At 37.5% G+C, this 13,281-nt stretch overlaps 1 protein-coding gene across 1 annotated transcript; it reads right to left on the minus strand.

Annotated features, from left to right (window-relative positions):
- Window positions 1-11,947: 11,947 nt before the first annotated feature.
- On the minus strand, window positions 11,948-12,400 carry LOC138875181 (uncharacterized). The gene has a single exon (XM_070154005.1). It carries the CDS (start codon window positions 12,398-12,400, stop codon window positions 11,948-11,950), a length of 453 nt encoding a protein of 150 aa, XP_070010106.1.
- Between the last annotated feature and the right edge of the window lie 881 nt (window positions 12,401-13,281).

Genomic DNA, 13,281 nt, shown 5'->3' on the forward strand with positions numbered 1-13,281 from the left:
TGTCAGGAGTCCGCCTGAAGAACGGAGACATACAGTTTAAATTTTAAAAGTCAGGAGTCCGCCTGGAGAACAGAGACATGCATTTCAAATTTCGGCAGTCAGGAGTCCGCCTGGGGAATAGAGACGTTCAATTTCAAAATCCAGAAGTCAGGAGTCCACCTGGAGAGTAGAGACATACCGTTCAAATTTTAAGCAATCAGGAGCCCGCCTGAAGAACAGAGGAGACACAATTCAGATTTTAGTTTTCAATCAATTTCTTTGTCTATTTTGAAGTCAGGAGCCCGCCTGGAGAGAGGAGGTATTGAATTTTTAAGTAGTCGAAGTCAGGAGCCCGCTTGGAGAATGGAGGTATTAAATTTTTAAGTAGTCGAAGTCAGGAGCCCGCCTGGAGAATGGAGGTGTTAAATTTTTAAGTAGGCGAAGTCAGGAGCCCGCCGGGAGAATGGAAGTGCTAAATTTTTAGGTAGTCGCAGTCAGGAGCCCGCCTGGAGAACAGAGGTATACAATTCAAGTTACGGAAAGAAGGAGCCCGCCTGTACAGCAGAGGTATTTCAAGTCTAGCTTTAGTCAAATTCCTATTAATATCCGGTAACATGTGCCTAGTTTCCAAACTGGGGCAGAAAGTTTCCTTCGTTTTGTCTATTTCTGTGAAGTCAGGAGCCCGCCTGGATAATAGAGGAGTATTATCAAGTTCAGCTGTCAGGAGCCCGCCTGGATAACAGAGGAATACATTCGAGTTCAAGTTTATTCAAGTTCAGTAGTTTGGAGAGAGGGAACAACATCTCAGTTGACCAGTTGAAGTAGCAACAAGGAATTTTATCGAGAAAACACAAGACAATGAGGCAACAAGAAAACACAAGACAACAAGGCAACAAGGAAGTACAAGAGCAAGTTTGAAGAATCTAGATAGGACTTTTGTAATTCATAGAGCATAGTTAGTTTAGCTTCTTTTATCTTTGACGTGGTGTAATAAGGGAGGTCAGCAAGCAGTAACAGCAGCAAGCACGGTGAAATTACAGTTCCTGGTAGTCCCAGCTACCAGATACTCCCGAACTACACTGACCTGATTCCTGTTTAGCCCAGGATATGTAGGCAACCTCTGAAACAGGGTGCGGTCAAAACTTTTCAAAGTGCTTCATAACGGAATATTTGAACGGACAAAAATCGCTCGTATTTGCTCACTTATCTTTGCACGAAAACTTTTCATGTTTCCGAGCAAAGAGGGGCAGCTGTGAGCATGTGATTTTTGCCCTATATATGAAATTATTCCCAAAAATTCAAACGAAATGATGTTTCCCTTATTTTTGCAATTTTTGTGAATTTTTGTGTCATTTTCTGTTAATTGTTTGCATTTTTATTTGTTCATGTTAATTCATATAAAATACAAAAAATATGCATTTGCATTTAGGATATAATATTTTTAGGATCAATTAGGGGTTAGTTTGTTTTAGAACCAAACATGAAAAATTACAAAATAGCTCACTTTCGCATTTTAATTGTTTTAATCGTAAATTTGGCGTAAAATAGGTTTTAAATAATTTTAGAATTTAATTAGTTTAGTTTTGAAATATATTAGAACTTTATTTTAATTGTTGCAATTTTATAAAATCAGAAAAAATAAATACAAAATTACAAAGTGGAAAACAAAATACAAAAATAAATAAAAGAAATAAAAGAGAAAAAAAAAAAAGAAGAACAAAATTGGGCTCATCTCCATTTAACCCAAACCTCAGCCCAAATCAGTGTTCCGACCCAGCCCAGAACCCTCTCCCCATCCGGTCCAATACGCTAAAATCAAAACGACGCCGTTTGGCGTCGATCAATCCAAACCGTCGAGGTTAACAAGATCAATGGCTCAGAAGCAGGGTAGGCGTACTATAAAACTGTCTGAAGGTCCCCCCCACCCCATTTCCCATCGTCCTCCTCACCCCCACAAACCCTAGCCGCGCCGCCCTGAAACCCCTAGATCGCCGGTGGCGGCGCCGATGCTAATCACCCCCAAATTTACACCCCTCGTCCTCCTCACTCTCCTCTTTCCATTCCTACCATTGGTTTCCCTCGAATATTGCCGGAGCTCGTCGAATCTCCGATTGAAGTTCTCCGGCCAAGTCGCAAAATCATCCAAACCGGCCCAAAATCATACCACACCATCCCCAGACTTCCCTCAACCCAAATCCATGACCATCTTCCTTCAAATCTCGGTGAAGCGGCTCGAATTTCAGATCTAAGAATTTCTGGCCAAAACCCTAACCCAAAATCTTTGTGATTTTGGACCGTAATATCCTTAACCATGTGTTCTCTTGTAAAAACACATGGTTAGGGATGTTGCGTGTCAAAAATCTGGAGAGATTCGAATGGCAGTGGTTGACCAGAGTTTTTTCTCCGTCGGTGAGTCTCTCTCCAACTTTCTAAGCTCGATTTCCATCAGTGTAGCCTAACAGTCTCTTCTTCTTCTCTATTTGATTTGATCGATTGTGGAAATTGTCCATGATTAATTCTGATTGTTACTTGTTTTAAGTCTAATTTTATTAGGTTAAATTAGTTCGTGTTTCTATGCTTTATCAGTTAGCCGTTTCAATTAACAGTAGGACTTAGGCTCTGAATTATCGTTAATTAGTCAGTTAGATTAGTAGTTCATTAATCTGATTTTTCCAGGCCTTTGTTCTGTTTTTCTCTTTTGTCTGTTTCTTGGTTTTGGGTGATGATTCCGTGATTAGTTGTTAGCTTAGTCTATTCTCATGTTGATGATTACTTTCGGGTGTTTATTGGTTTGATAGAGTGTGCATTAGGATTAATTGGTAGTATGATTCAGGTTGAATATGTTGCATTAGAGGTGAACCTGGTTGGTTATAGCTGAACAAAATCTTTTTGTTTTTGCTAACTTTAATTAAATTCTAGCCAGGGTAAGGGACTGGGATCAGTTGACCTTAGTCTGTAGTTTTCAGACTATTAGAAGGACATTTTGGGCATAGAAAAGGGCAGTTTCTTTAGGAATAGTAATTTCAAAGTAGGGGTAAGGGTAGTATAGGTATTTTAGGGGTAGAAGAGCATCCTAGGGTCTTCTAGAAGGGTACTTTAGTGTAGATGTTAGCACAATAGAGGGATTTACTTGTTTAGCAAGTCAAGAATAGAGGGACTAAACTGAAAATAAGGGAGGGACTAAAAAAGAAGGCCTAAAATCTGATCTACTCTCTCTTGTTGCCTATAAAAGGGCATGAAATGCCTTAGGGAAGGGGTCTTCTTCTTCCTTTAGATGAGAGCCCCAAAAAATCCCCAAAAGCACTCTGTAGTCTCAGATTCAAAAATAAGATCTGCAAATCTGAAATTCCTTTTCATCCTAGAAAAAATCAAAAAAAATTACTAAAGCTACAGAAAAACACCAAAAAAACACTATTACATTGAGTAATTATGAGTTCTGGTAGTAATTCTGTGTGGATTGTTTGCGTCTAAGTTAAATCCCTGGTTGCTGAAGTTCAGAGGATCATTTCAAGTGATTTTAGGTGGTTTTTGGTTGAGTTTTGCATTGCTGAAATTTCAGAAGTTTTGAGTTCAGTTTAGAATCTGTTTGAGTGCAGTCAAGTAGTTTGTGACTGATATTTTGGTCCCTGTTAGTTTCAAATTCTTTCTGGGTTGATTTCTGGGTCCCTATGGGATTGCACTATGGTTGATATCTGCTGTATACTGTTGTTTCTAATATCTCATTCTTCCTATTCCATTCCAATTTCCAGGTATTTTCTCCCGCTATAATTGACACGTGAAGGCTTGAGCTAATCAATATGTACATGGTCGATTGAAAGAAGAAGACATAGTTTGTGCTAATCTGTTGTTAGTCTGCTTGATATCGTGTTAATCTAAATGTCAATTACATAATAGCAATAGTTGAGATTTGAGAAAGTAATTCATATATTGAATATTGATTGGGAAACGTTTAATTAGACTTATTCCTGTTGAGCTGAATTGTTTGGATTTGTATCCAGACTGTATGAGGACTATTTCTTCCCTCAGATTGGTATAGAAGTAAAGAGTTGCATGCTAGTTGAGTTGCTTGGTGTTCAATCAGTAGTAGATCTGTGTGGACCTTTAAATGAATATATTGACGAACATGAAGGATGTAAATTGTTGAATTATAGGTAACAACTTAATTCTAAACGTTCCATTAGTTCTGTTGTTCATAGTTTAGGCAGTGTTTTGTCCGTTTCCATTTAAGTTGTTAAACAAACTGGGCCAAATATCAACCCAATTACCAACGTATGTATTCACAAGGTATTCAGGAACTCACTAATAGGTAAATAGATAAGGACAATTCGAGTTAAAATTAGAATCCAAATGATCAATATCCTGTAAACAATCGTTGAACACTTGACATAAGGAGAGGTAAGTTCACTAACTGCTTGTTAAATGAATTGGCGTATTATTGGATGTGAAAGTGTTTGGGCATTGAAACATTCTTGGTATTGCTGGGCTCGAATTGTTTTGTAAATAGAACTTGGCCTGTTTTGAATTCTTTATTTCAGCTCCTGGGCTTAATCGGTCAAGATCGAATTATAGAATTTTAGACCTTTCTCACGTGCTAGTCAATTAAGTTTTCCCTTCTTTTGTGTTTAAGAGACAAATAAAATAAGACAATATAGTTGCTTTTAGGTTTGCCCTTTTCTAAAATTAAATGAGACGAGCCTCGCCCACTAAAATATAAACTTGCGGGGCCCTCAATAAATGGTTATTAAAAATGATTAGAATTTGGGAGGTCCATTTAGCGAACTTCACGGATTTCCCCAAAATAATATTACGTTAGAATCTTTAGGCACGATTTTCATAAAATTACTTCCTTAAACTCGGGTGCGCATTGATGCGACCCAAATCTAAATCTCGACGAAGTCGAAATGGGTTGACAATCACGGGTGCATCGATTGCGACGTGGTTCGAAACGCGTTTTCACGACGTCGCAATTCTTTTAAAATAAATAATGATAAAAAGTGGTTTACAAATAAAAGGCACATAAGCTAGCATGTATTAAGATCAGATAAAATTAAATACAAACGTTAAGCAACCGTGCTAGAACCACGGAACTCGGAAATGCCTAACACCTTCTCCCGGGTTAACAGAATTCCTTACTTTGATTTCTGGTTCGCAGACTGTTAACAAAGTCATATGTTTCCTCGGTTCGGGATACAACCGGTGACTTGGGACACCATTAAACTCTCAAATGGCAACTCTGAAATAATTAATAATTGAATCCCGTTCCGATTGTCCTTTAAATGAAAAAACTCCTTTCGCCCTTGTGGGAGTAATGAAAAAGAGGTGTGACAAGACTGGATGTTAAAACAAAACTATTTTTTGGTATTTTTCAAGATTAAAAATGACTACAAAATATTAAGAACCTATTTTTTGTAATTTTCATTTTTCTTGTAATGAAATAAAGTAAAAGAGCAAAAAATAGTTGAAATAGCTATATTAGGACTAAATTAAATATTTACATGCTAAAATATGTAAAATCTTGGGCAGGGTCAAAAACCACATGTCTATACGCACTGCGGTCCAAAAGCTGCACCACCGGGATCTGTACACAGTGCAAAGTGTAGTATCAGTACAACTGACCCCATGTGCTGGTAAGTGCCTAGCCTAACCTCGACGAAGTAGTAACGAAGTTAGGACCAGACTACCAAATAAACCTGTGTATTTAAATCATATACAACAGAAAAATAAAAGCAGATATTCACAGTTAAAGATGAGAGGGGGAAAGCATGCTGCGGGGAGTATCAGATAACAACAGAACACCAACAGAGGAATGTAAAGAAAAATCATAATTCAATTGCTAACAAGAATAAGGAAAACAACACAATATTCACTTTCATTTCTTTCTCGTTGCGGCGTGCAACCCGGTCCCATTTCATATAATACCATTGTAGCGTGCAACCCGATTCCATTTCATATATTACCGTTGCGGCATGCAACCCGATCCCATTTCATATATTACCGTTGCGACGTGCAACCCGATCCCATTTCATATATTACCGTTGTGGCATGCAACCCGATCTTATTTCTTATATTACCATTGCGGCGTGCAACCTGATCCCATTTCATATAATACCATTGCGGCGTGCAACCAGATCCCATTTCATATATTACCGTTGTGGCGTGCAACCCGATCCTATTTCATATAATACCGTTGCAGCGTGCAACCCGATTCCATTTCATATATTACTGTTGCGGCGTGCAACCTGATCCCATTTCATATATTACCGTTGCATCGTGCAACCCGATCACATTTCATATATTACCATTGTGGTGTGCAACCCGATCCCATTTCATATATTACCATTGCGGCGTGCAACTCGATCCCATTTCATATAATAATGTTGCGGCGTGCAACCCGATCCCATTTCATATATTACCGTTGTGGCATGCAACCCGATCTCATTTCATATATTACCATTGCGGCGTGTAACCCGATCCCATTTTATATAATACCGTTGCGGCGTGCAACCAGATCCCATTTCATATATTACCGTTGTAGTGTGCAACCCGATCCTATTTCATATAATACCGTTGCAGCGTGCAACCCGATTCCATTTCATATATTACCATTGCGGCGTGCAACCTGATCCCATTTCATATATTACCATTGCGGCGTGCAACCCGATCCCATTTCATATATTACCGTTGTGGTGTGCAACCCAGTCCCATTTCATATATTACCATTGCAGCGTGCAACTCGATCCCATTTCATATAATAACGTTGCGGCGTGCAGCCCAATCCCATTTTATATTCAACATCAATCATAAAAGAATCTCGACAAGGGAACAAGTGTATAACAACAACATCCCGGCAAGGGAGACAATATCATAAATAATAACATCCCGGAAAGGGAGACGTTAACATCACGGCAAGAGAGACAATATCATAAACAATGACATCCCGGCTTGGGAACCAACAATAATAATTATAATATTAAGCATGAATAAATCACAACGGAGTCGCAACAATTACAATACGAGACTCACGGGCATGCTTGACACCAATGTATAGATACTCATCACCATGCATATATGTCGTACTCCAAAATTAACACATAGCAAATAAGACACAACTTCTAATCCCTCAAGCTAAGGTTAGACCAAACACTTACCTCGATGCCACGAACAAAATTCAAGCCTCAACTACCGCTTTACCTCTTGTTTCCACCACCAACTCGCTTGTATCTAGCCACAAGTTACTTAACTATATCAATAAATGCTAAACGAATCAATTCTAATGCATGAAAATTAGTTTTCCAATGATTTTCCCAAAAAGTCAAAAATTAACCCAGGGCCCACATGGTCAAAACCAGAGGTTCGAACCAAAACCCGATTGCCCATTCATAGACGAACTCAAATATATAATTTATTTTGAAATCGGACCTCAAATCGAGGTCCAAACCCCCAAAATTCAAAAATCCTAAGTTCCACCCAAAACACCCAATTTCCCCCATGAAAACCCTTGATTTTGAGTTAAAATCATGTAGAAAGATGGATTAGATTGAAAGAAATGAGTTAGAAATGACTTATTAATGATTTGGAAGAGTAGTTGCCTTTGAAAAATTGCCTAAAGATGTTTTAGGTTTGAGAGGGTTTGAAAAATGAAAGATTTTCGGCTAAGTTATGATTTAGCAAGTTGCAGATGTCGCAATTGCGACCAGGGTACGCAATTGCAAACCCTTAAGGAACCTACTGACTTCGTAAATGCGAAGGATACGTCGCATTTGCGACCATGGGCAATTCCGGTCACCTTCGCATTTGTGAGGGACCTGTAGCATTTGCGATATCACAATTGCGAGGAAAGGTCGCATATACGACCAAGGCCTGCCCAGCCCAGTCTTCGCAAATGCGAGCTCACAATTGTGAGCCAGGCTTTGCAATTGCGAAGCCTGCAGACCTGCAACACACAGGAGTTTTTTCTAAGTTCAAAACACTCTGTGGCCTATCCAAAACTTACCCAAGCCCTCGAGGCTCCAAACCAAACATGCATGCAAGTCCAAAAACATCATACGGACTTGCTCGTGCGATCAAATTATCAAAATAATATCAATAACTATGAATTTAGCATCAAAATCAAAGAAAAATCTCATGAACTCTTACGTTCCATTTTTTAACAACCGATGGTCTGATTCATGTCATATCAAGTCCGTTTCTTACCAAATTTTACACACTTAACTTAAATACTATATAAGACTTGTACCGAGCTCCGGAACCAAAATACGGGTCAGATACCATCAAATTCAAATACATTCAAATTTCTAAAAACTCTTATAATTTCAGTTAAATAATTTTCTTCAAAAATTCATTTCTCGGGCTTGGGACCTCGGAATTCGATTCCGAGCATACGCCCAAGTCCCATATTTTTCTACGGACCCTTCGGGACCATCATATCACCAGTCCGGGTCCGTTTACCCAAAATATTGACCGAAGTCAACTTAAATTCATTTTAAGAGCAAAATTTATCATTTTTCGCAGATTTTCACATAATGGCTTTTCGGATACACGCCTAGACTATGCACGCAAATCGAGTCAAGACAAAAAGGAGGTTTTAAGGCTTGTATATATACCCATCAAAAGTTTTTTCCTCCTCCAATATGGGACAATGTCCCTTTGTCAATGAGGGTCTCAAATGTTTTATTTTCTCCTGAATTTCCCATTCACCTTCTTAAATAAGCTTAAAACCCCCAACAATCCCCCACATAAATGGAGAATGGCTATATCATGATAATATGCATGAAAACTGTGTGATTCGCAAGCAATGATTAATCACATCTGGATAAGTAGGTTTCCCTTTGAACTTTCTATAGTGAATTTATGTCGGATATACTCGGTCTATTGGTAGATTTGATATCTTTGAACCATCGAACTTTGGTGTATACCTAGACAACCATAAGTCACACTGAAATTTTCCTTGAAGTGGCTAACACTGCACACTTACATAGGTGATTCCTAAACGTGTCATCCCGTAAATACATTATATGATATACCCCGTATCAAATTTAGAAACTATTAAAAAGCCTTAATGCTTTATCTTTGGTACTGAACATTGTCTCATCACGAGAATGGCCTAAAATTTTATTTGACAATGTTGAACCGTCATTAATGACTTTATTTGATCTCCTTGAACCTAGATCTTGGGATCTCCAGTCTTCTAGATATAGTTACTGCCACAATTACTTGTCCTCGACCATAGTCCCATTCCCTGTCGATTATTTCTTAATTACCTCTCTAGTTAGGCTTTTCGTAAGTGGATCCGACACATTATCGCTTGACTTTATGTAGTCAATCGTGATAATTCCACTTGAGAGTAATTGTCTAACGATTTTATATCTTCGTCGTATATGACAAGATTTACCGTTATACATAACAATCCCAGCCCTTCCAATTGCCACTTGACTATCGGAATGTATGCATATTGGTGTCAACGGTTTGGGCCAAAATGGAATGTCTTCCAAGAAATTCCAAAGCCATTCAGCTTCTTCACCAGCTTTATCTAAGGCTATGAACTCAGCCTCCATTGTAGAGCGGGAAATACAAGTTTGTTTGGCCGACTTTCAAGATATCGCTCCTCCACCAATAGTGAATACATATCCACTTGTGGACTTAAAATAAGTTGAACCGGTGATCCAGTTTTAAATCACAGTATCCCTCAATCACCGCATGATATTTACTGTAGTGCAAAGCAAAGTCTTGGGTATGTTCTAAATATCCCAAAATTCGTTTCATTGCCATCTAATGAGATTGACCTTGATTACTCTTGTATCGACTCAATTTACTTATAGCACAAGCTATATCTGGTCATGTACAATTCATGATATACATTAAACATCCCAACACACGAGCATAATCTAATTGTAATATGTTTTGGCCTTTGTTCTTTTCTAGTGCAAGATTCACGTTAATTGGAGTCTTTGCAACTTTAAAATTAAGTACTTAAATTTTTCAAGTACTGTTTTAATATAATGAGATTGTGACAATGCAAAACCTTGAGGAGTCTTCTGGATCTTAATACCCAGAATTAAATAAGCAACTCCCAGTCCTTCATATCAAACTTGCTAGTTACCATATGCTTAGTCACATTTATGTTGGCAATATCATTACTCATTATTAGCATATCATCCATATATAAGCAAACAATGACTATGTAATTTGTAATATTTTTAATATACACACATTTATCACATTCATTTATCTTGAAACCATTTGACAACATTATTAGGTCGAATTTCGCATGTCATTGTTTGGGTGGTTGTTTTAGTCCGTAAAGGGACATAACAAGTCTATATACCTACTTTCTTTACTTGGAACCACATACCCTTCAGGTTGTTCCATGTATATTTCTTGCTCCAAATCTCCATTTAAGAAGGTCGTCTTTACTTCCATTTGATGAATTTCAAGACCATAAATCGGAGCTAAAGCTACTAGTGTTCGTATGAACGTAATTCTTGTAACTGGAGAGTATGTATCAATGTAGTCAGGACCTTCTCATTGTCTATATCCTTTGACCACAAGTCTTGCCTTATATTTATCAATAGTGCCATCATCTTTCACTTTCCTCTTAAAAATCCATTAGAACCCAACAGTTTATTTCCAGGAGGAAGATCAACTAATTCCCATGTATGGTTGTTTCATATGGATTCTATTTCACTATTGACTATCTCTTTCCAAAATAATGATTCCAAAAAAAATATAGCTTCTTTAAATGTTTGAAGGTCATTTTCCAATAAGAAAGTCACAAAATCTGGTCCAAATGAAGTAGATGTTCTTTGACGTTTACTACGTCTTGGATCTTCCTGATTAGACGTACTTTCTTTTATTTCTTCCCGAGGTCGTTTAGATCCCTCACCAATCGACTCACATTCCTTTTAATTTGGATATATACTTTCGAGAAATCAGCATTATCTGGTTCTATAACCGTATTATTATGAATGTCAGAATTTTTGTATTTATGAATTAGAAATCGATATGCTTTACTATTGGTCGCATATCCTGTGAAAATACAATCAACGATTTTTGGCCCTGTATTCACCCTTTTGGGTTTAGGAACTTCCACTTTTATCAAACACCCCCACATTTTAAGATAATTCAAGTTGGGCTTCATTCCTTTCCATTTTTCATATGGAATGTATTACGTTTTCCTATGGGGTACTCGATTTAGTATCCGGTTATCCGTAAGAATAACCCCCCTCCCCCCAAGTTCTATGGCAAACCAAAACTTATCAACAAGGCATTCATCATCTCCTTTAATGAACGATTCTTTCTTTCTACAATCCCATTAGATTGGGGTGTGTAAGGGGGCGTTGTTTGATGAATAATTCCATATTCTAAACATATTTCTTCTAAATGAGATTCGTATTCACCACCCCTATCACTTCTTATCATTTTGATTTTCTTGTTAAGCTGCATTTCAACTTCATTTTTGTATTGCTTGCATGCATCTATTGCTTCATCTTTACTATTAAGTAAGTAGACATAGCAATATCGTCAATAAAAGTTATGAAATACTTCTTTCCACCACGAGATGGTATTGACTTCTTGTACCAAATATTTGTATGAATTAAGTCTAAAGGATTTGAATTCCTTTCAATTGACTTATAAGAATGTTAACATTCTTATATTCCACACATATTTGACATTTCAATTTTTCGCATTCAAACTTAGGCAATACTTCCAAATTAATCATTTTTTGCAAGGTTTTATAATTGACATGTCCCAAACGTATATGCCATAAATCATTGATTCAAGTAAGTAAGAAGGAGCTGAAATTTTATTATTCTCAACGACCATTACATTCAGTTTGAAAAAGCCCTTAATGAGGTAACCTTTTCCGACAAACATCTCATTCTTACTTATTACAACCTTATTAGATACAAAAACACACTTAAACCCGTTCTTAACGAGAAGTGTAGTAGAGACTAAGTTCTTCCTAATTTCAGGAACATGAAGGACGTAGAGTCACCACCATACCAGGAGTCATTTTCAGAAATATCTTGCCACATCCTTCAATCTTGGTCGTTACAGAATTTCCGATAGAAAGCATCTCTTCGGGTCCAACGGGAGCATAAGTAGCAAATGCTTCTCTAACAACACAAATATGGTGAATGGCTCCAAAATCAGTCCACCATTCTTTAGGATTTCCCACCAGGTTGCATTCAGAAAGCATAGCACACAAATCATCAATATCCTCGTTCTTTTCAACCATGTTTGCTTGACCCTTCTTCTTGTCTTTTCTTGGAGCACGACAATCTATAGATTTGTGTTCAGCTTTCCCATAGTTGTAGCAATTGCCTTTGAACCGCTTTTTTCTTGGGTTACTTTTTGGTCCAGAAGTCTTCTTCCTCTTTCTATTAATTTGAGAAGCATCCTCAATAATGTTTGCTCCCATTATTATTGAGTTTTCACGACCTTTCTTTTCAGCAGCTTTGTTGTCCTCTTATATTCTCAACCGAACAATGAGATCTTCCAATGACATCTCCTTGTGTTTATGTTTTAAGTAATTTTTGAAGTCCTTCCACAAAAAAGGCAATTTCTCAATCATTGATACAACTTGGAATGCTTCATTGCTGACAACACCTTCAATGAAAATTCTATTAGTAATAATAATATAATTAATACTTTCAACATAAGTATTAATTTGACTTATACCTTCAGCAAGGAGATCATAAATAATCACTTGCAATTCCTGGACTTGAGTAACAACAAACTTGCTATCTACCATTTTGTAGTCCAAAAATTTAGCGGCAACAAATTTCTTCAACCCAACATCCTCACTTTTGTATTTCTTTTCAAGTGCAATTCACAGTACTTTTTACGTCTCCACATTACTATAGACGTTATACATATTGTCATTCAGTCTGCTAAGAATGTAATTCTTGCACAGAAAATCAGAATGCTTCCATGCCTCAGTCACGAGAAAGCGTTCATTGTCTGGGATTTCGTCGGGCAGAACAGGAACATCTTCCTTAATGAACTTCTATAGACTTAAAGTTGTCAAGTAAAAGAACAACTTCTACTGCCACCGCTTGGAATTAATCCTGAAAAGTTTTTCGAGTTTTTTTGCCGGTGCCGGTGCTAATGCCGGTGTTGTTCAGCTTGTCGATGCATTGGCAGTCACCATTGGAACAGTCTGGCTTCCATTCTCAGTCCTCATTTCTGTAAAAGAATGACACAAACAAACGTTTAATAAACGGTAAAGTTTTTATATCTTCAAATCGAATAAAACTGGAGTAGAAAATTGCTAGGATTTCAATCTCCGAATAACAGATA

Source organism: Nicotiana sylvestris, chromosome 8 (assembly GCF_000393655.2).
Source record: "Nicotiana sylvestris chromosome 8, ASM39365v2, whole genome shotgun sequence".
Lineage (NCBI taxonomy): Eukaryota > Viridiplantae > Streptophyta > Magnoliopsida > Solanales > Solanaceae > Nicotiana > Nicotiana sylvestris.

Coding starts and splice junctions, on each gene's coding strand:
- LOC138875181 (XM_070154005.1), bottom strand. CDS start 12,400: ATGGGAGCAAACATTATTGAGGATGCTTCTCAAATTAATAGAAAGAGG.